This window comes from Nesoenas mayeri (genome assembly GCF_963082525.1).
Source record: "Nesoenas mayeri genome assembly, chromosome: 2".
NCBI lineage: Eukaryota > Metazoa > Chordata > Aves > Columbiformes > Columbidae > Nesoenas > Nesoenas mayeri.
In genome coordinates this window covers 3,707,944-3,732,396 of record NC_137543.1, presented here as the reverse complement: position 1 = coordinate 3,732,396, position 24,453 = coordinate 3,707,944, and the positions used below count along the sequence as shown (strand labels likewise).

The 24,453-nt window shown below is 44.7% G+C and overlaps 1 protein-coding gene across 1 annotated transcript in view; it reads left to right on the top strand.

Annotated features, from left to right (window-relative positions):
* Positions 1–24,453, top strand: part of ADGRB1 (adhesion G protein-coupled receptor B1) — a gene marked incomplete at its 5' end in the record, with an annotated part of 209,848 nt that overhangs the window by 100,490 nt on the left and 84,905 nt on the right. Inside the window, one exon of the mRNA XM_080338844.1 lies at positions 21,997–22,138. Within this exon, the coding sequence (XP_080194970.1) occupies positions 21,997–22,138 (142 nt within the window). The remainder of the gene's footprint in view (positions 1–21,996; positions 22,139–24,453) is intronic.

The window sequence follows — 24,453 nt, the reverse complement described above, 5'->3', positions numbered from 1 at the left end:
GATGTGAGGAAGGTGTATTATAACCACAAATATCTCAGGGCCTGGGTTGTCCAAAGCACAGGCCATCAGCACTAGGCAGATGCTCAAGAAGGTTATGTCCTATATGCCTCTGTTAAGAACATAAGAAAAAGTTTCCCAATCAGGCTTCTTCACTCAACTTTCTTGCAAGACTGAGTCAGGTTCAGTTGAACATATTGAAATTCCTCATTTTTTTAACTACATGGATATGCAAGCCAGAAATACAGCAGTACCCACCATAATCACAATAATTTCAGATTGCTAAAATTTAGGGGGACTCAGTGTTTCTTAAAATCTCTTGACAACCATGTCAGTTTTTGTTCTTTGTCTCTACCAGCTAGACTAAAAAAAAAACCCTCCCGAGTTGGTGTTCTTAGGGGTTTTCTTGTCTGCTTTGTGGTATTAACCACAAAAAGCCACCAGCACATATTTCATAGACTAAGCAATGGATTTTCATGCAGTGAGGATCTTAATTGAGGGGACAATATTACCTCTTTCCAGTCCCAGATGGTGTGCAGAGCTCTCACACTCATGGTGGGAGCCCACAGGAAATGGTCGGGGTGCAGAGACAAGTTTATGAGTCCATGTCATTGCTCAAGGGTGGGTAGGACTGATGGATGTGGGGGTAAAGTGCTGAGAACTGTCACACTGTGAATAAATATGGGTAAAGTTTGCCCCTGATTTTAAAGACAAAAAAATGCCTTGTTTTCATTTTAACCTGACCGCACTAGGGAATGAAAAGTTCTGCTAAAAAATAGCAGCAAAAAGAGGACATAGTGCCTGGCCTACAGCCTTCGTCTAATGCTGAACTTTCTGTGTGTCTGGGCGAATCAGTGTAAGATTTATGCCTCAGTTTTCCCTGAGTCTACTGTGTTAATATCATCAGACAGCTCTTCTAAATGTCATGAAATCTAGGAGAGAGGAGCTCCATTAAGTGATAGTAAGTGGCAAAAATAAGTTTTATTATTTGTCATTGAGAAGTGATTCTCTAAACGTGAGCATTATGATTGAATCGGTCACTCGTGTGGGATGAGCTCACATCGTGTCAGCTTCACCCATCACTCGGTCATGTAAGCAGCAGCAAGTACCACAACAGGAATTTTAGTCTTTATGAGGTGGAATGGGACCAGGGAGGCTCAGAGCAATCACTACAAGACCGAGCATGTGATGGCACGAGACACCAGCCTGTGCAACACACAACTGCCTGAGCTAACAGTGGCTTCTCAGGCAGAGCAGATTAGGAAATACATCCAGCATCCAGCCAGCTCTGACGGCTGGCTCGATGCAGAGCATGGCAGCTTAGAATCATAGAACCATGGAATATTTTGTGTTGGAAGAGACATTCAAACCTCATCCAGTCCAACCCCCTGCCACGAGCAGGGACATCTTCAACCAGATCAAGTTACTCAGAGCCCCGTCCAGCCTGGTCTGGGATGTTTTCAGGGATGGGGCATCCACCACCTCTCTGGGAAACCTGGGCCGGGGTCTCATCACCCTCATTATAAAAAATTTCTTCCTTGTGTCTAGCCTGAATCTCCCCTCTTTTAGTTTAAAACCATCACCCCTTATCCTATCCCAACAGATCCTGCTAAAAAGTCCCCGTCTTTCTTATCAGCCCCTGAAAGGCCACAATAAGATCCCGGATTTTTCTCCAGGCTGAACAACCCCAACTCTCTCAGCCTTTCCCCACAGGAGAGGTAGTTCATCCCTCTGATCATCCTGATGACCCTCCTCTGGACCCATTCCAATAGGTCCATGTCTTTCCTGTACTGTAGCTTCTCCTACCACCAGCAGAACCGATGTCCTGTAGCCAACCTGCTGTCCAAGTGTGAAGAGCAAGATCAGGCAGAATCATAGAGCTGGCAGTGCTGATCCCTCCTGGAAGGCAAGAGTCAAAGCTCTTCTCACAGAGAGGACAGATCCTCTTTGTCCTGACCACTGGATTTATTTGGGTCCACTTTGACCCACAGTCATGAGCTGCAGGAAGAAAAATAACTGACTCAATAAGGTCAGAAAGCTGCATCAGATGGCATATAATGATTTTCAGACTTGTCAAGGCCCTTTCCAGAGCCTTGCAAATACTTCAATTCAATTACAATGGTGCCCCTTTGGAAGATGCATATTAATCTCCCAGAGCTGCCTTCAGCTTTAGGACAGAGCTGCTCTCAAGGTGGTTTAATGTACATGTGCCATGTTGGTGGGATGGTAAGTCAGGCAGGTGAGTTGCTACCTGTCTCTGATGGATATTCCAGGGAATAAATTCACCCTCTGTCAGAGCCTGGTGCCTGCCAGGAATAATCATGGAATGTCCTAAATCAGAAGGGACCCACAAAGATCATCAAGTCCAACTCCTGTCCCTTCACAGGACAACCCTAAAATTCACACCATATGTCTGAGGTTGTTGTCCAGTCTCTTCTTGAACACTGTCAGGCTTGGGGCCATGACACCTCCCTGGGGAGCCTGTTCCAGTGATCCGGTACCCTCTGGGTGAAGAACCTTTTCCTAATACCCAACAAGGGTGGCCCTAAGCCTGACCCATAAAGAGCCTAGGTCTTCCTGGTGTGAATTCTGCAGGTTTGAGGACAGTCTTTCTTTCTGGTGTAGATGGAAGTGCAGGCAGGAAAGTGGGTGGGAAGTACATCAGTTCCCCTAAGTTTTTGGTGGTGTATCCCATCTACCACCAGATAGCCAAGGTGACAAAAAAGGAAAAGGTCATAATTGCACTGATGAGTTATGGGCTGTCCCCAAAACCTAACTGCTGTCATTTGCAGATGGGGAAGGAGAAATCAAGGGAGTGATTTATTCACTGTCACCAAGGAGTAGCAGAGCTGAGCCACAACTCAGATCTCTTGTCTTACAGCGGTGTTAGTGGCTCTGAATAAAAGTTATCTATGTCCTGTATTAACACAACTGGAGACCAGAGGTGGCAAGGATCCAGGAGAACACTAGTTTTGTTGTTGTTGCTTTTAGCAGTGGATATTATTTATTTAATGGTGGATTTAGATTATGTGTCAAATCTTCAGGAATGTTGAGTATCCTTCAAACCTCTTCAAGGCTCCTGAGAGCTTCAATGGCACACTCCACAGGATTTAACCCAAGGATTATCAATATGCATGTGATTTTTTTTCCCGATTTCAACCTTAATCTGAGGCTGAGGCACAAGGGTTGCAAAGTGCTGTGTGCAGGTCTTTTGACTGTCAACTGGAGTACCTTTGCTTTTGATCTTTCATATAGACCCAAACAAAAGCTGCAGTAATGTATCACTGGTATTGGGAAGTTTGTTGGGTTCAGGCAGACTCTTTCCAGTCCATGTGTCCCATGCATTGATCAAAACTGTGCTGGAGAGTTTGCCAACATTTAACAACTTGGTTTTTTACTGGTAGTGATGAGTGAGGCAGAGCACTGCAATGCAAATATCTAAAATCCAGAAATTCAAGAAAAAGTGTCTCCGGAACTGCTGAACACATAGAGAATAAAGGGAGCTCCCTGTGTCAAATATTACTGCAGGATCCTGGTCCTGGCTGTGAAAATCACCCTTCAGCTGAAGAGTTACCTGGAGGGAAGGGATTTTTGATGCCTAAGGTGTAATTTACACATGCCAGCACATGGGGAGCCAGCATGAGTGCAGTGATAGGACAGGCTGTAGCACACATACAGCTGCAGCTATATTGCAGCCATAGCATCTTTGCAGTCATTAAAGTTGCACTGATTAGTCCCAGCAGAGAATCTGCTGTTCATCCACAAGAAAAACAATGTGGAGTTAGGTGGGAGATTAAATGTGCTTTGCCTGAGATTCCGGTAACAGGGCAAGGGAAGAAATAACCTGCAGCTAAGAACTGGCATTGGCTCAGCATGATGGAGCAGACACACAGGAGACCTCTATGCCCACACAAGGACTGGTATGGAGATGATATAGGATAGGGTAGGAGAGGTTAGGATAGGACAGCATAGAATAGAATAGAATAGAATAGAATAGAATAGAATAGAATAGAATCGAATCGAATCGAATCGAATCGAATCGAATCGAATCGAATCAAAACAGCTGGAAGTGACCCACAATAATCATCTAGTCCTACTGCCTGACCAATTCAGAGCTCTCCAAAATTATTAAGGGCATTGTCCACATGCCACTGAAACACTGACAGGCTTGGGGCATTGACAACCTAAGAAGCCTGTTCCAGTGCTTGACCACCCTCTTGGTAAAGAAATGCTTCCTAACATCCAGTCTGAAATGATGGGGAAGTGCATCCCACCACAGTGTTCTCAGGAGTATTATGTTTGTGGGACAAAAAAACTGTTTTGATTTTTTTCATGTGGCTGGAAAAAGAAATCCCCACCTCCAACCCCGCTTTGTGGAGGTTGCTGCATTTCTCTCCACTCAGGCATCAGCATCTCAGAAGTATTGTTAGTTAGAAACGGCATCACGACATTGGGCATTTCCCCGCTTCCCACTTCGTTTCCACCTAATTCATTCAGTTTACAAGTGCAAAAGATGCTTTTGCTAATTGCCAGCTCTGCTAGATCCTCCTGGGATTGGGAAAGCAGCTGAGATTGTTCTGCCTGTTACATCTTCAGCAGCAGTAAAGAGCTGTTGCCGCAGTCTGTGAAACAGGACTTACATGACTCCTATTACTGTCGTGCCTGAGTATTTCACGGCCTTCAACGTGGTGCTATTGCAACTAGAGCTGAACAAAAAACTCCTTTTCTAGGTCACTTGCAGCTCTGAAGATTCTTTGACATTTGCCTTTACCCAGATAAATGTTTTAGAAGAGTTTTGGTGAAAAGAAAATGCAGGAGAAAGCACTGTTGGTCAAATGACAAGTGTCACTTTACTTTTGAGGCTGTCTTGCTTAAGACAGCTTCAAAATGCAGGAAAACTGACAGCAAGCCTCAGAACATTTCTGCTGCTCTGAAGCTGGAGCCACGTGGGGATCTGCTCTTAGGTCCTCTGAACACAGGACCTGAAAGGAGAATGTTTGTTCTCCCAGTCTCCCTCCCAGGAAAGCCATCAGAAGAGGTGGCCAGGGAGCCCCCAGCTTGTGAGCTGTACTCCTTCACTCTGACATGGCTTGTCATCTCTGGAAAGAAAGAAAGATCAAACAGGAGGATGGAGACAGAGCTGTCACATCCACTGTACGTTTCCTGTTCAGTTCTGTTACCCTTGGGCAGGTGAAGGTTGGGACCAGCAACTTCATCACTTTGGTCCTAGCCTGCCTGTGTACTCATGGTGTGTGTGGAAGACCTTGATTCATAAGCCAGCAATGATGGCAAGAGCATTTAGATGGGTTAGGGAGAACACAGCAAGCCCCTTTTTTTCCCCTCAGAACCCATAAGAGTCAAGCTAAAAGTCCCGATCAACTTCATCCTGTCTGCACACATGTGCAGGTACTTGGACCCCCTTTGATCTCCAGACTCTCCTCAACAGGCTATTTTTTGCTCCAGGAACTTCCTTCTCTGCAAAATCTCTGCTGTTTATTTCTCAGAGTAAATCTGGACAACTCCTATTGCTATTGCTGATGCTCATTTACTGCTCTCCTCTGGACACTCCCCTCTCCACACCACCAGAGAGCTGCAGCAGCAGGAATCCTCTTTATTCACCCTCTGCAAGCCCAGGCTGATCTCCTCCTTTCGAGACTGTTGGCTCCAGGTTCTGGCCTGGCTTTTGGAGCCAACACCCTGGCAACTTGCAGCTCTGCTTAGTCAGAGGATAAAATCTTCCTGCTGGGACTCTGCATTTCATGTGTAGTGGTGATGCTAGGTGACTTATTCTCATGTTCTTTCCCTCTCCTGCGGTTTGGGAGAAAACCATGAAAGCTGAGTGCATTTTGTTATGAGTGGCTTAATACCTGAGATCTCAGTGAGTCTCAGTGGGGCTTTTGAATTTCCCACCGTGGGAGCTATAAACTCAGTCTTGCTCTTTCTGGGCTCTGTGGAAGGCTGAGGCTCACAAGTCAGTTCCTTTGACTAGCAGGAGCTGGTTCACATTCTGCAAGGATGTTGTAGCATAGAACTGCAGCCAAAGGTGTCTGCACAGGTCTGTAGGAGGTGGATAAACAGGGCTTTAGTGATCAGTTAGCCAAGGGAGAAGGCAATAATGGACGGGTTTAGCACTGGAATGTGTGTACATTATCGTTGGGCAGATTGAGGTGGATGGATTGACAGGAAAAAAGGACACTTCACCCCTAGGACTGTGTCTTCTGCTGCATGGTCAGCATTTTCTGTAATAAAGTCCATTCCTGATGCTGCAAACCACAAACAGGACAGTATGGACATTTTTCAGTATGAATTACTTTAGCCAGCGCAGTCATTTTTTTCCTGTCTTATAATTGGCAGGTATTTAATTAGCTGGGGAGTATTTCCGTGTCTTCCTACTGAGTGGGAAGTTAGAAACTCCCTGTCTGGTGAATACACTTTGAGTCCCTTCAAAGCCCATTACTGCAGCTCAGCTTAATATCAGCACATAAAATACATCAGACAGTTCAAATTGGCACAGATGCTGCAACACCTGTCCAATTTACCAAGTAGGTTGGCTGAGGGTAAGGGTGTCACTGGACATGTGAGATAAAGTCCACTCTGTGGGTTTTTTGAGGAGGACTCTGTCCTTTGTGTTGCCTAGATGTACAGAGATAAGGCAGGATGTGGAGAAAGCTTATCAAAGAAATTTTGCTGGGAGGAGAAACATTTTCACCAGCCTGTATCTCTGAAAGTGTTTTCATTAGCAGAAAGTGGGTTTAAAAGGTTTTGATAGCAAACCCTGTTTGCACAAGTTCCAGGGGCTGGCAGAGTGTTTGGTTCACTAGCATAGCTTCGGTTAAATATATTTTCAACAGCAAAGCTGGGAAACAACTCCCCCTCCTCCCCTGTGACCTGGTTTCCTGAGAAAAGAGCAAACAGATCCGTGTCGCTCTGCTCGGCACCTGCTCCTTATTCCTGCTCTTTGCAAAATCCTGGGGCGCTATGTCTGCGGGTCAGACATGTCTTTTCTCCCAGCCAGACCCATCGGCAGGGGAACACAGGAATTAGAGCAGAGCTGACAACAGTCATGCTGTCCACATAAAACCATCGAGCTTGCACAGTGGGGGGAAAATCTTCCAGCAAGAAAACCTCTGCCAGCTTTGCAGGTCTGGAGCTTGATTTGAGTTTCAACCTCCTGCCAGCCCAGCCAGGCTTTTAGCAGGCTGAAGAAGGGAAGTTTGCTCCACTGCTTTCTAGTTTCACTATGATCCTGAGCATTGCTGTCAGTGGCTTTCTGCATCCCTGCACCCTCGCTGCTCTCGTGCATGTCAAATTGTGACAAGGTACCATTCCCAGCAGCGTAGCTCGGGGCTGAAAGGGATCGATGAATTCAGCTGCCTCTCTGCTTGCTGCTCTATTGCCAGCCAAGCCGTGCATCCTCGCTGCAGGATCTCACCCCTCTCTCTCTGATTGATCTGGATCCTGCCCATCAGGGAGCTGTTTACATCGACCCCCGATGAGAAACCATCTGATCAGCAACCCGGGAGGGCTGGAAACAGGTTGTTCAAAGGAGAGGGGGCAGCATGATCTTAAACATCAGCATTTATTTATTAGCATTAATTTAGCCACTAGGGCACCAGCCCCCTCACTGCATTAGCATCATCTTTATTTCCCAGAGGCTTCCTCCTCTTCTGCTAATGTAAATCCAAGGCAAACCCCCTATACACCTACATAAATCAAGTCAGAAATCGCACTGGTCCCACCAGGGTGGGCTTTTGTCATTTGTTTTACATTTTATTTTACCCTCCACCTCCCAAAACCTGTAACAAACTAGCATGTAACATGACAGGACATCTACAATGGCTATGGGCACAGAATAATGATGAGAAGGCACTGAACAGCGATGCAGCATTGCTGAACCAGGTTCCAAATGACCTTCAGGAATGGGCAGGTGCTGCTTTCCAAAATTTGAACTGGGGAACAAGGGAGGCACTCCATGCATTCAAGGAGCTGTCAGCTCTACTTTTCTTGGCTGTTCCACTTCCATGAAATGCTCATTTTGCAGAATGCAGAAGGAAGAGGATGCCAAAGGAAAAGGAAGGAGCAAAAGAAAGCACTGGCAGAGAAAAAAAATGCATCTAGCTGAACTCACACGAACTAAATCTTCTCATCTACAGAGCAGCATCCTTTTAATATACACAAGGGGCCTATAAGATAGACAGAGACAGACTTTCTAGCAGAGCCTGTTGCGATAGGACAAGGGGCGATGGTTTTAAACTAAAGAAAGGAAGATTCAGACCAGACATGAGGAAGAAATTTTTTACAATGAGGGTGGTGAAACACTGGCCCAGGTTGCCCAGAGAAGTGGTGGATGCTCCATCCCTGGAGACATCCCAGGCCAGGCTACACGGGGCTCTGAGCAACCTTGACGGGGTGAAGATGTCCCTGCTCATAGCAGAGGTTGGACTGGATGAAGTTTGAAGTTCCCTTCAACCCATTCTATGATTCTGTGATCCCCATGGGCATGTGTGCTGCCTCTTGCTATTTAGCACCCTCCCTCTCAGCTCCTGATTCAAAGCTCATTGTTGTACAGTTGTAGGCTTGAAGTGGGTCTTGATTTTGGTTTTGGTGTTTCCCTGAGGTTCTGATCATGGGATACATGTGCCAATGTCAGCAAGGTTCAAAGCTCCATCTGTCTGCCTGAGGACCAGGGTTGGACCGTAACAGACAAGTTAACACAGCCAGAAGGAACCTGACATTATGGTGGTTTGTACAGCCACTACCACCTTTGTATTGCTCAGGAGAACCTTATTAGTATGTTTGAAAGACATGATAAAATATTCAGGGTTTTAGAAATGTTAATCCAACAAACTCCTCCAGTTCCTCTACCCTCTCCTCACTCTTATGTAAACTAGGTCTTAGATGCTCAATTGCAAAATGTGAGTTGCTTGTGCTAAAAGGAGGTGGCAAAGCATAAGTGACCTTTCTCCCGGCAAGCCCAGAGCGGTGATGTGAAATGGGGCAAACACGTAATGTGCTGCGATGGAACAAGTGTCTTTGGTGCCCAGCAGCTGAGCCGAAGGGTGACCTGCTTCACCTGCTTGCAGTTTGATGGCGATGCATTGCTGAGCTCTCTTGCTTTTGGTTGCAAAGAAGTAGGTGCTAAAGGTGCTCTTCCACTGCAATCTCGCCCACTGTTCCTTTGGAGTTATTTGGCAAAAGATAGATTAGGAAATTCTCAGTGAACATACAGCCCTGAAGGTCTCAACAGCTCCCCTGGATTCAGAATAACTTCAAAATACCCCCAGAATTCATTTGTACAGTGCTAAGTCCTCTTCGGAGGATTTCTTGCACCCCTTCCCCTTTACCTCAACCACCACAGGACTTTCCATTTTTTTAGGATCATTGCCTTTGCGTTTAATGCCCTTTTTCAGCTGGAAACACTGGCGCATGAAGCTATCCAGAGTTTCCAGGTCCAGATTTATCTGTTACTGTGATCCACTTGCATCTGTGAGGACCTTATTCATAGGAGATTTGTGGGGGTTTTGTTAAGAGCATTGAAGTAATTTATACCTTTAAAGGACTGCATCTCCCTCTTGGTTACGGTTAATCTTTAATCCAGCATCTTCATCTTTGCCTACAGCACCTTAATTTGGCTTCTTGATTTAATTTCTTTTACCGTCTGCTACCTCCTCCCATTCCCAACCCCTCTGTCATCTGCCTGATTTATTTTTCATTGTCTCTTTATTTGCTAGCCCTGCACTCAGCCATTACAATTTTTTTGTTTAGGTTTCAGAGAAGCAACGTACCCTGGAGCTAGTGTTTTGGTGGTGAGAGAGCCATAGCCATCCTTCTTCCCAATCTGGGCCTCCTGTACTTTTCGAAATAGGGCTGGGATATCAGCAACAGTGTTTTCCTGCTGTTTTGAAAAGTGCTGTTTGTAGATAGACAAGACACAGTCTGTGTCTCTGTCCCTGATTTTGCCATGAAAAGCGGGGAAGAGCATCAAGATTACTGGGACCATTTCAGAGAGAAGGAGGCTAAAAAAAGGAGAAGACAAGTGACAGGAGATCTGGACCAGAGCTGGGATTTGTAGACTTTTTGTGCAGAAGTAATAACACACTTACATCTTCCTCTTTCATTTCAGTCTCATGCACCTGAGCAATGTTTAAAATCTCCAGCTGGAGATGCAGAAGCAAGCCTACTGCTCTGTCATTGCCAGGGTTTGGTGTGAGCAGTCATGGGATGATGGTTGTGGTCACCTCTTGCACTGGTGTGGCCTCACCCGGACCACTGTGTGCAGTTTTGGGTGCCACAGTATGAAAAAGATATAAAGCTGCTTGAGAGTGTCCAGAAGAGGCTATGAAGTTGGTGAAGGGTTTGGAGGGGAAGCTGTATGAGGAGCAGCTAAAGTCACTTGGTTTTTTCACCCTGGAGGAGAATGAGAGGAGACTGAGAGGAGACCAAGAGGAGATCTCATTACGGTCTACAGTTTCATCACAAGGGGAGTACTAAAGGCAGGCACTGAACTCTTCTCTCTGGTGACCAGCGATAAGACGTGAGGGAATGGCAGGAAGATGCATCAGGGAAGGTTCAGGTTGGACATTAGGAAAAGGTTATTCACCCAGAGGTTGCTGGAGCACTGGAACAGGCTCCCCAGGGAGGTGTCACAGCCTCAAGCCTGACAGTGTTCAAGAAGAAACTGGACAACGTCCTCAGACACACGGTGTGAACTGTGGGGTTGTCATATGCAGCAACAGGAGTAGGACTCGATCCTTGTGGGTCCCTTCCAACTCAGGACATTGATTCTATGATTCTGTGATCTCTCATGTCAGCTAATCATCCTTCTGCTCTGGCTGAGGGCTTGGGGTGGAGTTCTGAGTCCTTTTAGGCTCCACTGGTGTCATCTAGGAAAATGGAAGTGATGAACCGCAGACAGGACGTAGGTGCTGCTGTGTACTAGGCAGTCTTACCATGCCCTAAAGAGGACGTGAGATATCTCTTACCAGGTGTCCGTATTCCTCTCCCTGCCTGTAAACCAAGTGCATTTGTACATCCTTGACTAGCCAAAGGGAGGGTTTCCAGCTTGTTAACTGCTGCCTGAAATGTCTTACATTTATTTTGGCATCTGGTACACTCAGCAAGTGTTTATTACCTTCTCATCCCATTCTTCCCATGAGACTAGAGCATGGGACCATGATGTCCAGGCACAGAAGTGTGTTCTGCTAATGTGCTCAGTTCCTCTGAGGATTTTCCCTGAAATGTTTTCAGTACATCTGTTGAGGCTGCTGCTTATCACTTCGATGTGTTGAATATAATTTTCTGTGTTACCAGGAAACTTTCTCGGTTTCTCAGAAATGATCGTAGGATGTCTGGCTGCTGTACAAAGCAGAAAAAGAAGATTGCCTGGACAACATATGGGTTAATGCTTGCTGTGGAGTCCCATCATTTTATAAATAGAAAAGCAGAGTACCCATCTTTTAGACCATCATCCAGTTTGAATCTTCCTAGCATGAGAAGACCAGTCTGCATAACCAGCCACAAATCTTTGATGTCTCAGTCATCTCATAGTAATTGAGAAATTACAGCTGGAAAGCTGATATGAAAGCTGATAGGGTAAGCTGAACATTTCTGTGTCCATCTGGAACATACACAGTCTTCCTACATGTTTGCTAAAACAGGTGATTTCAGCAGGGTTGTGCAGTGTGGTACAACAAATGGGTGGTAGCCCGTTCAACACAGTCCTAGCTCTCATTTTTGTTTTGCAAGACTTGCCAGAACATTTCCGTGCAAATTCTCCAGTCAAGGACACCCAAGGAGGTGCCCCTGGAGAGAACGGTCCTGCAAAGCCTGGATAAGCAGCTGTAGATGTCACATAGAGGTGGGAAGGAGACAGATACATCACTCACTGGTTTCACCTTGTGCTTTGTTGGAAAGAAGCCCTATATGATAATGAGACCAGCCATCTTACTGCTCACCTTTCCATTCTCCTGTTGTCCTGGTGGTATACTTCCTTCCAGTTGGGAAAGTCAGCTTCAGAAGGTCCCAGTCTCTATTCATGATACTTTCATAGTAAATCCTGTTTTCATCTATTTCCCCCTGATACCTAATGAACTATTTATTGCACAGATATTCCAGTGTAGCAGGAAAGCTCCAACAGTGCAAATTTGCCCAAAATAAGATTAGGAGGTATAGTCTGTGCATCTTGCATTGGAGAGATTCCAGAAATGCTGTAATGATGCTTTTAGCTCTGGATGGTGATAGCAAGTTTAAGAGCAGAGGTTAAAGTCTTGGAGGGATAAAACATTGATCTGTTCTGGAAAGTAGTCCAAGGTCATCTTCTGTAGTCACTGACAGGTGAGCCAACCTGATGATACCAGTGCTTGCAGTGTAGCTAGATCTGAGAGGATTTCTCTTTTTTTTCTTAGAGACATGAAGTCACAGGAATATTGGGAGCTGCAGGCTTTTCTGCTTCTATTTCATAGCGTTCTGTAAGGGAGCTTGAAAACGTCATTCTTCTAAAGGAGAAAAACCAAAAGACAAAGAGACTTTAAATATGCTATACAAAAAAAACAAAAAACAAAAAACAAAAAAAAAAAAAAAAAAAAAAACACCCCTCATGATGTTTCAAGTTGTGTGAGAGTTGAACTGTGTTACTGTGAAAGAGATCAGATCCGTAATTACTAAGCAAACACTAGAACTGGGGTCAGGAGGAACTATGTCTCCAGGTTCAATAAGCAGGAGCTATTGAACTGGTTTCCTCTGCAACATGAATATTGTGACACCTCACAAGGATTTTCTCTCTTTTTTTTTTTTTTCTGCCTTTAAGGCCAAGAGAACTAACAGTGTCTTTGATTTTTCCAGCTCTTTTCTAGGGCCCATTGTAGCCCATGGTGTCAGATCTTCTGTATTAAAGCTTTGACATTAGTGGCATATGTTGAGGACTGTTCAGTGGCTTACCTGACAGGACACACAAGGCAGAATGGTCCTTCTGGGGGTCCATCCTGATGAAACACCCTCGGCTGCCTTTGGAAAAGATGTTTGTCAGGGAAGTGCAAGAAATCACAACTGTAGAGTATGGACCAAATGGCCAAGTTCTCCTCTCCCATACCAATCCTTCCTTGTGCACAGGGACAGGTCTTTGGAGACCCAAGCATGGTGTGAGTTTCATCTGCAAGGGATGATGTCTCATTTCAGGCCTTCTGGAGGTGTGGAGCAGGGATGCAAAGGAGGAGAGTGCTCATTAATTACCAACCACATGCTCTGGATTTTAAACGGCAGCCCAAAGCCCAGGAGGCTGACGATGCTGGGAAGTGCTGAGCTTCCTCTCCGGTGGGATGGCGCGGCCTTCTGATGAGAGTCATTACAGCTCAGCGTCAGCTGTATTTATGGTGTCTGAAAAGATTATCTCCAGATAATCTTACGGGTATTTAGCCAGCCATATGCTTTATTTCAATGGTAATATGTATTTCTTTGTGCGTTTTAACATTGTTTATGTTAATTAAGTCTTCAGACTGGATGCTGCATATGGACTGTTTCGCTTTTAATTTTTTTTTTTTCTGTGGCTAATTTGCAAATAGTAAGTAACCTTGTCCCCTGCAAAATGCTCCAATTTAGTTAACCATGATTATGAATCCACAGCTGGCGGAGGTCTTGCTTTAACCTCCTTATAACTTTCTCTTCCTGTCACTTCCCCCTCTGAAAGAAAGAAAAAGACCTGGAAAAAAAATCCCAGATATCCCTCATTTCCCATAGGTCACAAATATTTTAATAAATCACCATTCTCTTCATTTTACTTGTATCAGTTTTGAGGTAAATCAGCTTGAAACACTTGGAATTAGGGGCCTCTAAAAAAAATAAATAAAAATCCTGCTCTGATTTCATTTTCCTTTTGCCAAGCAACTGGATCAATAGTAGACTTTTTTTTTTCCTTTTTTCCATTTTCATTGTTTTTCCTAAAGAGCTAATTTAATAGTTGCTAATCTGATTATTGATTCTTTCCTACGAGCAGAAAATTGTTTTGTTCAGTGCCAAGTCTATGCTGTCGAGGTAGAGGTGAGAAAAAGGGCATCGGTGCCAAACAAAACTCATAAGGAGACAGAATGATCTCAGCAGTTGGCCACAAAATTTTAAAGTGGCTCCAGAGATATTTTATTTTTTTTGCTTTCTGTGAAAATTTGGGGAATTCAGTCAAAGGATGGATGGGTGAATTTATTTACTGGCAGGAAATGTTACTTAGTAGTTTCAAGAGTGAATGTTTACTCCAAATACCAGAGCTCTAATATTGCTGTCTTACAGGACTGTATCCATTCATATGTCCTTTGTGTGCCTCAGTTTCCTTATCATAGAATCATAGAATAGTTTGGGTTGGAAGGGACCTTCAAAGCTCATCTAGTCCAAAACCTGCCATGAGCAGGGACATCTTCAACCAGATCAGGTTGCTCAACTTGGCCTTTGATATCTCCAGGGATGGGGCATCTACCACCTCTATGAGCAATGTGGGCCAGTGTTTACCATCCTCATTGTAAAAAATATCTTGCTTACATCTAGTCTGAATGTACCCCCCTTTAGTTTAAAATCATTATGCCTTGTCCTATCACTATAGGCTCTACTAAGAGGTCTCTCCCCATCTTTCTTGTAATTCCCCTTTAAGTGCTGAAATGTCACAGGATAGTGTCCTTGGAGCCTCCAATTCTCCAGGCTGAACAACCCCAACTCTCTCAGCCTGGTGTTCTTGCCATCTGATAATTTTTATGGCCTCTTCTGGCCCCTCTCCAGCAGGTCCATGTCTGTCCTGTTCAAAGGACCCCAGAGCTGGACCAGCACTGCAGGGGGGTCTCACCAGAGCAGAGCAGAGGGGCAGAATCACCTCCTTCACCTGCTGCCCACACTCCTTGTGATGCAGCCCAGGGTACTGTTGGCTTTCTGGACTGCAAAGTAAATGAGTTTGTTGAACCTTAGTTTCTTTGAACTGATTGTAGGAAAAGTGGTGGACAATCAGTTCTTTGCACTGAAGCTTCAGCCTTCAGGTTGGGTTATGCAAATGTCACCGAACGGGTGCTGCACTTCAAATTCAGAGACACAGAAGTGCATGATTTTTCTAGGAAGATAAGTTTTGCTCCGGTAAGCCCCACTTGCTGAATGTGTGAGATGTCTCATAGGATTTTCAGTAGCATAACGGAGAGCTCAGCCTGGCTTTGAATCAGTGGATTGATCACAGAAAGGCAAAATTATCTCCTGGATAATAGGATGACCGTTGTGAAAGTTTTACAGCATTGATTCAGTTCTTAGGAAGGTCTAAACTAACCAAAGTGTGATTACTGCTTTGGCACTGACAATCCAAAACTTCCAGAGCAGCTAAAGTGTTAAAGATCAATTTTGGCACATATTTTGCCTAGTGTTTAATTTATTTCAGTGTTTACCTCTCTGGCATGAGGTCCTTTGTGACTATTTTAGCAGCCAATCAAAGATTTTTTTTTTTTTTAATTTTTTTTTTTGTTTAGTGTTGTTTTGGTTTGGTTTGGGTTTTTTTTTTCCTTTTTCAAAAGGTGCAGACCTTTTCATGTCCTTTTTTCCTTGGGAACCATCCACTTTTTAATCCAGCCCTGAGGTCTTGCAGAAACGGTGACTCTGACACACTTGCTGCAGCAAAATGATTGTACATTTTTTTTTGTCCCGAGCCATTGTGTAGAGCCAAAGTGTTTGAAAGGCTCTTTGGGGCAGCCTTTGGCTGGAAATGAAAATTGCTTTTGGGAATCCCACAAAAAGGATTAACTTTGACTTCATCTCTGGTGCGTTCTCCAAATTAATAACCAATCTGCCAGCTGGACCCATGCCAAGCACTTGCATGACCTGCTTGGTTAACAAAGGAGAAACAATCTATGTGAAGCAAGAAATATCAGAGAACCAGAGAATCACTGATGTTGGAAGAAACCTCTGGAGATTGTTTGTATTATTTAAGTCTCAAATGTATACCCCATTTTTAAAACCTCTTCCTGCAACAAAGGCACTTGTAAGAAAGCCCTTAAGCATGTGCTTAGCTGCTGTTTAAATCTACAAGACAGTGCTTAATTGCTTTTTCCCATCAAGTGCTCGAATAATGTTCATAGTCATGTTGTAACATATGGTGAAACATTTTCTTGCGGAAGATCATTTGAATTACACTGGAGATATTATAAATCTGACCATAGACATTAGAGACAGAACCAACTTGTCAGGTTTCCTACTAACCCTTCCGGTACAATGTTTTTTACACCAGCCTGGTTTGGGAATTTCTACAATTCCTCTTTGGTGATCAGTCTGACTACACTCTTCTCTAATATTCTGCCCACGTTTTCCCTTTAGCACAGTTCCTCTTTCTTCCCTCCCCTCTTGAGACCTCCTGGAAATAATTCTGTCTCCTTATTAATACACCTGCATTCAATATTTGTGAATAACTCAAATTCTGCTCTTTTTCTTTGCCACTGAGTTGTGAGCATGGGTTTTCCATTACAAACGCAATGCACTTTTCTGCAGAATCAAAGGCTTTGCTGTAGAAGATAAAGGCTTGGTACTGACCCACAGATGAAACCTGTACACACAGGTGTGCATACACACCTACAAACATATACTGCTGTTTAAGGACCTGTTCATCAAAATCCCACTTTTTTCTGCAGCTTTTAAACAGGTTTTTGATAAAAATATTTTTCATACATATATGCGATATCACTTTTTTTTGTAATTTGGACAGATCACAGTGAAACCATCTTTATATTACAAAATTCAGTGATCTAATAATTTAGGATTTGAAGTTTGCCCTGAGCTAGGAGGTTTTTGGTAATACTTGCTGGCTGAACCTTTCTCTGGGCAAAACAATCTCTATGTCCAAAAAGACTGAAACTCTCTCTGTTGTGATTCCCTGGACCACAGAGAGAACCCTCTAGATTTCTCTTGTTGGTATTGAATATTTCATCTGCAGCAGTTGTTGCTGAACAGGCTCAACCATTCAGAAGCCACAAGTGGGATCACACAAAAATCAGAGTACTGCCATTATTCACGGTATTTCACATCAATACAGTTGTGATTTTGAAGCTTTCCAGTTGCAACTTAATCACACATCTTTAGGAGTTTTTCAGCAGCTATGTGGACTAGAAATTAATTTTAAAATAAAGAAATACAGGCTGAATCCACAAGTTAGGCTTGAATGAAGGTTCAATAGTATCATGTCCAGTTTGGGAATGAGACAACACTGAAACCTTACCTGAGTGCCATGAGTGAAGCGATGAGCAAACCTTTGGATGATGTATCAGTTAACCCTCGTGATGGTGCAATATTGGATAAACCTTTAGCTCAGCTCTTTGAAGACCGAGCTTAGCCTGCCGCTTGCCACATGGTAGCACATGGAGAGTGAAAAGAGGCTGGTGACTCTTCTGGCATGTCCTCCTGCCCACAAATACGTGCCTTCAACCCAGCTCCAAACCATATCCCAAAAGGGTTTCAGAGGTGTTTGTATCAAAAAGATTGTAGGGCAAAAAGAACAGGTAATTAAACAGATTTACAAAGAGAAGGAAAGGGTGAGAGATTAATTATTCTTCTGAGTAGCTTAAAACTTAAAAGCTTAAAAATGGACTTGTTTTTTTGGAGTACTCAGCATTTGAATATTCTGCATAGTTTAATATCTGGTAATAATAGATTAATAATCTCTGGTAGTAATGGGGGACAGATTTTCTATTAAATGTCATAGTTGGACTTATTCTGAGGTGATTTACACCGAGTTTCTGACTCAGAACGTCCCACAGCACCAATCCTTTATGTGATTTCTAGTGGCTTTTAAGGTAAAAACTGGATAGCTTTGATTCAATTGATTTATTTGAATTCAGCTGGATAAATAAGCAGGCATCAGACTTGTCTTATCAGAACAAAGGGCAAGTTGTGACGAGTTGTTTTTTTGTTTTTTTTTTTTTTTGCCTAGATATCACTATGTGCTCTTTCTGTGTGTGCATCTAAAAATGGATATCAGACAGTGCCAAGTACAGCTTTGGCCCTGGATGGACTTTTTTCTGATATTGCGTTCAATCCCCTACTGTCAGCTTTTCTGCCGTGAGAGTGTGAAAGCAGACGCAACATATAGAGAGTGTTATTTGTCTTTTGATACCTTCCCTGGGGTTTCCTATTTTGTTAGGCTTTCTGATTTCTTTTGCTCTTTTTTTTTTTTCTTTTTTTTTTTCTTTTTTTATTCTTTTTCTTTTGGATGAGGTTACTTCTATTGATACGTGGCCCAGATCTGTCCTAGTCTGCTCTGAAAGCTGGTAAATGAGTAAAGCTGGTTTTGGGATTGAAAGTGATGTTAAGACAATTGTATTCACACATTTCAGGAGAGTTCAAATTGCTTGGGGGCAGGCGCGTACGTGTGTGTCAATATACACATATTTGATGCTTTAAGAATGATAACTTGCAGCGTGTCTATCTGTCATGAAAGCCTGCTTAAAAATACAATGTTAAGCACAATTAGGAGCCATTTTAAGGCCACTTTTTTAGATATTAACGAACCCATAAATTAAAAAAATATAAGCACAGTACTAAATAAACCTAAACAATAACAACCAATCAACCAACCAAGCAAATACAAATAAACCAATATCTACAAAAAACAACAACAGCCTGGTTTAGAAGGGAAATAAAAGCTGTTGTAGAGATACAGACAAAGGAAAAATTGATAGTGAGTATTACAAATTAGAAGCTTGAATGAAACAGATAAAAAAAAAAGTAAAAATGTTATTGTTCAAGATGGTTAAAGTGAATAAGGAAGTAAAATTAAGAGTATAAATAAATCTTAATGGTCTTATTTTGTTACTAGCTAGAAATGACAGATTTATTTATAATAATGAAGAAATTTCAATAAACGCCTGTATTCTGTAATTGGAAGAGAGCCTGGTTACTTAATCCACATCCCAGGCTAATGAAATACTTTTCATTACAGCAGAAGCTAGAAAGCATGCTATCCATCATCTGATAAAGTAAGATGTTTTTTAAGAGAAAAAAAAAAGAGTAATTTTGCATGCAAGAGTTTTCAAAGAGCAGGCTAAGGCTAATCAGGGATCATTGCTCTTTAGTAAAAGAAGGGTGGAAGTGTTCCCAAAATCTGTAGAGAGAAGTACAACAGCCTGGATCCAGAGCCACTCGCCTCACATCTGTCTTAGTCACAATAACACACCATCTGATAGGGGATCCAAAAATTAGGGGATTGTGGGTAATATTATGATTATAATTGAATAATAGCACACTCATTAAAACAGAGGAATTAATAGCAATCAGCTTATGGAAAATGGATCTTGTCGAGCTAAATTAATGCTTTCTATGAGAATGCAGAACTGGTTGGTAGAGTCTGAGCATTTGTCATTATTTGTACACATCATAAATAAGGCATTTGTCTTGGTGACAATGAATAAACAAAATGACTGGCTAATGCAGTTCTTGGAAACAGAGTTGGTAGATACAGGGGAGAATAAAGAATTTGTGTTGCCTCTGAGATTGACCTTGGACCTCCCAGTCACTTCCATGAAGGGTGTTGGTGAATTGTGGAAGGTTCATGGAAGAGACCAGAGAACATGCCTGGAGCTGAGAGTCTCCAAGAGATGATGTGACTTAGCTCAGTGAAGAGCTGACTATCCAGGGAAGACAGATTTATGTCCTGTGGACATGCAGGAGGGTCCAGATGTTTAGAAAGACTTGGATGGATGGGCACCAAAAAGAAAAACAACTTGGATGGGCACTAGAAAAAAACACAAACTGAAACAAAACAAACCACAAAACTGTTCTGTGTGTTGCTGAAAACTTCTGCAGTAAAATTAGTTTGGCTTTTTATTTTTTTCCTGTGAGAAGTTTTTTAAACCAAAACAGAGATAATTCAGGAAGGCTCAATGTCATGTGTTAAACCGGATCCAAGTAGATAATCACAACAGAATCAACAGCATGTGTTGATGTTCTGTTACCCTGTTGGTATTAAGCCTGTTCTCTCCATTTTCTTGCACGGTGGTTAGGGAATTGGAGTGAAACTCCGTCTTGTTATGTGAGGAACACGTCAGTGTGTGCACAGAGTCAAAACCTGCAAAAAACTTCTCTGCAACTCAAGGCACGTCTGCTGGAGTCAGCAGTATGGAGAAGTCCAGGCCATCTGTGATACACCTAAGGCTGCTGAGCAGCTTGGCTCCATCTGGAGCTGCCTTGAGCTTGCTACTGGCATTCTTGCCTAGGTCCCCTCCTCTGAGGATGGTCAGATGTGGATAGTGGACATCTGACATCTATGTTCCTCCAGTGAAGGCATATGGCATTTTTGCTTTGCCTCCACATCCCATGCCACGTTCCAGTGAAGCCTGGGTTATCCACATGGATCCTGACCTTCTCATCCATTGCAATTCTGTACTTTACCCTCTGCATTTGTACCCCGTACGTGACCACATTTTGGGAGAGGGGTCTGGACAAGATGCAGAAGCAATGGGTGGAAAAATAACAGTACTTTTTTTGATGACAACTGTACCTTGGCATGCAAGGCAGAGCATGAGATTCCCCTTTTCATTGTCTTAGACCTTAGTAATCACTTGAAGACAGGGCTGCAATAACTTTTCCCGAAGAAATCATCCCATCTGTGGGACAATGGCCAATTTCACGTTGAGCTTTTCCCACCTACAACCCTTTCGCCATTCTACTGCTCTTTCCCAGGCTGAAATGATACCATGAGAAAGCAACGGCTTTGTCCCTTCTATCTCTTGGGGTCCCTCTGACCATGAGGCATCCCTTCCTGGAGCTTGGGAGGGTGGGGAAGTTCTGAGAGGGGTCCTGTCGTGGGCTATGGAGACCCTGGCCTGAGAGAACTGGGGGGAGAAAAAACAAGCAAGCAAGCAAGCAAACAAACAAACAAAACTAACTAAAAAAAAAAAAGGAAGGGAGGGAGTAGAGACATCTGGGGGGGTAGGGAAGGTGTAGGGTGGAGTCACATATTTTGGTTATCAGGGGTTGGAGAGGGCTGCACTCTCCTGTAGGGATCATGTGGCTGAGGGAGGTCTATACAGGGGAATACGTTTATATGGGGTGTAGGGCAGGGGTTTGAATAGGGTATATGGGGAGCAGGACAGGGCTATGGGAGGGAGCAAGGTGTGTATCAGGTCTGTGGGACAGATCTACAGGGTTATGCATCCATTTATGGGACATAACCCTACCATAGGGTTAGGGAGGTGTATTTTGATTGCACAAGACAGGACTATAGGAATATTTATCCATTTATGGGGTGTGTATCTGAGCTATAGGGTTATATATCCATATAGTGGGTGTATGGGACAAAGCCATAAGGTTATGCATTAATATATGAGACATGTGGGAAAGGGCTATAGGGTTAGGGAGATGTATATGGGATGTGTGGAACGGATCTGTAGGGTCATGGATCCTATATGGGGTGTATGTCATAGGGCTTTAAGGTTATGCATTCACAAAGTGGGTGTGTGGGATAGGGTTATAGGGTTAGGGAGGTGTATATGAGATATGTGGGATGGGGCTGCAGGGTTATGAATCCATATATAAAATATGTGGGGCAGGGCTGTAAGGTTAAGGAGATGTATATGGGATATGTGGGACGGGTCTACAGGGTTATGCATCCTTACATGGGGTGTATGTGATAGGGCTATAGGGTTATGCATTCACATAGTGGGTGTGTGGGACAGGGCTATATGGTTATGTGAGCTATGTGGTGCATATGGGGAGACTGAGGCAGTGCAGCCCGGGGGCTGGAGGGGGACTTTTACACGGGTGAGGGGCGATGGAAAGATCTTAGCGGGGTGGGGAAGTAGGGGGCGGGACAGGACCAGGACCAGGACTAGAAGATCCAGGTCCAAGGGGGACTGTGGGTGATGGGATGGGGGTGGTGATGGAAGCGGCCGGCAGAGGCGGGGGAGGGGGCGCGATGCCCGCTCCTCGCCCGCCCTGACGGTCGCTCTCCCCCTCTCCCCGCTCCGCCGCCCCGTTCCTCCCTCCCATCTCCCTCCCTCCCTCCAGCAGAGCCTCCGCCTCCGCCTCCCCGCCCGGCGCCTGGTCCTGGCGCGGCTGCCGAACGGTCCCGCTCGACGCCTCCCGGACTAAGTGCCTGTGTGACCGGCTCTCTGCCTTCGCCATCTTAGCCCAGCTCAGCCCCGACATGGTGAGTCCCGCCGGCAGAGCCGCGGAGGGAGGAGCAGGTGGCGGGGGGGGACACGGGGGACAAGGGGAAATAAAGAGGGAGGGAAAGGGACGCGACCGGAATGGAGCGGAGCATCCTCGGCGTGCGGCTTTCGGGTACCGCGGAGAGGCGCCGGGGACAGACCCCAGCCCTGCTGCAGCCCGGTGTCGCCGGGACCGTGGCGACACAGCGTGAGGCTTTGCATCACCCTCCCCACCTTCATCACCGCCCTTCCTCTCCCCTTCCCCCTCGCGACCCTGACCGCAGCTTTGCGGAGGGGGACACACACACTGGGGGATGCCGCTGCCCTGCATCCTCCCATCCCTCCATCACTCCGCTGTGCGTTTGAATATGAATAGTGTCAAATGTGGGGGGTGACCAACCCCCGTCGGGCGTGTTCACTCCCGTGGGCCCCCCACACAGGAAATCTTTGCACGTGTCTTATTTTGGGGGGGTTGATCGCCTCGCACCATTCCCGCTCCCTTCTGCTGCTCGCTCGTGTCCCTCTTCCTTGCCTCAGGGTCCCTTTCACTACCCCACTTTATTTTCTTGGAGGATGGGGTGTGTTCACCACTCCAGAATAAGGGACAGTGGAAGGGAAGAGTTGTGAAGTTTTGGCCACTGTTGGTGACATGAAACGGGTGCCGCGTCTCGGACGGAACCTCTGGAAAAAAAGTACAAGATTCCTAGAAATTATCACCGGGCGGCTGCACCCTGAGTGAGAGAGCGGGGTGGGTGCCAGAGCACCAAAGGCAACACTAGGGTGGTCAAAAGGGGCTTTGCAGTCTCCACTCTTATACCTTGTGCTTTTTATTTTATTTATTTTTTTTTAAAGTAGTTTATCCCTTTTTCGATAGTTCTCTGGTTCATAGAGTAAAGCCCTCCCTATCCCCTCCACCTAGCGCTTCTCCATGTGCCTGGGCACTGGGAGTTACTGGGCCCTTGCAATGATTTACTAATTATGCCTTGCTTCTTAAATGCTGGCTTAATTCAGCCAAAGGGAAGGGGATAGGAAGAAAGAAAGGGTGACGGTGGTAAAGGGTGGGGGGGAGATCACATTTTCCAAGATGAAGGTTTGGTTTATTATTAGAAACACTAATGTATTTGGTCCACTAGTTACCATGGAAACAACATCTGCACTGAAGTGGGTTTAAAGATACAGTGTTGGTTGTGTTTGCCCGGGCCCTGTGCAGGCCCAACCACTATAGTGTTGTGAAATAGGCTCTGAGGTGTCAGGTAGAGCTGCTCTCATGGTCCTCATGAGAGAGGCATTGAGCTTCTGGTCTCAGCAGAGCTGTGCTGCTCAAAGGATGCTTGGAGGTAGGACTGGGACAGGGTTCTTGCTTGGAAGGGGCCTGGAAGGAGTTGATTGAATTCATGCTGGCATCCCTGCACTCATCTTTTTTATCGAGTAATTTTTTTTTCTTTGTCTTCCCATTGGGCAGGTGGGGGTTTGAGTGAAACTGGGTGAGCAGGGAGGCAGCTTGCTGGGCTAGTGCCCAGGAGTGGTACCCAGCCTTCTTGATGTGACCAGGCTGAGCTCAGGTGAGCCAGCTGGGACTGTCTTCACCAGCTCTGTACCCTATTGTTCTGTACATGCCCTGTGAGCCTGCAGGGCTGCGTCCTGCCAGCAGCAAATCTTCACCCTTCAGCACAAGCTACAGCAGCTTAAGTGTCTGGCTCCAGAGGTTTTGATGACCACCAGGAAGATTAATGGCTGAGCCTTGTCCAGTGCGGGAAAGACTCTGTGCTATTGTTGCAAGCAACCCAAACCTGAAAAAGTTTAAGGAGGTTGCATGGCCGGATAAAATAAATTGTGATTTCTGCTGCAGAAATACTTTTAAGGCAAAACCTGAAATGAAGCCAGCCCACATGTGCAGCTGAGCTGCTGGTGAAGGTCCTCTGCTAAGCCTTCTTCTGGAAGCAGGCAGAGGACCAGGCAGTAAGGGAAGAGAGAAAAGTCTTTAGCTTGCCTAAAGCAGGAGTTTCTCTAATGGAGCACTAAGACTTTATCTTCACATTGTGCTTGGTATTACTTAACTAAGCAGCTAGCAAAAAAAAATGGTTAATTTGACTTGGCCAGATACTGCTACTCCCTCAGTTGTATGTGTTTGGAGTGTTATCTGGATAACACAGGATTGGTGTAAGCCCTTTATCATCAGTGCAATTATTTTAGCATCAAAGAGTGGGCTTGGCTGTAGGAGGATGCAGCTTCCTTCCCCTAGGCATGTTTTATTATATCTGCAACTAACCTCTCAGCTAGTCCTTTGGGGTTTAGGCCTAAAATTGCTTTCTTC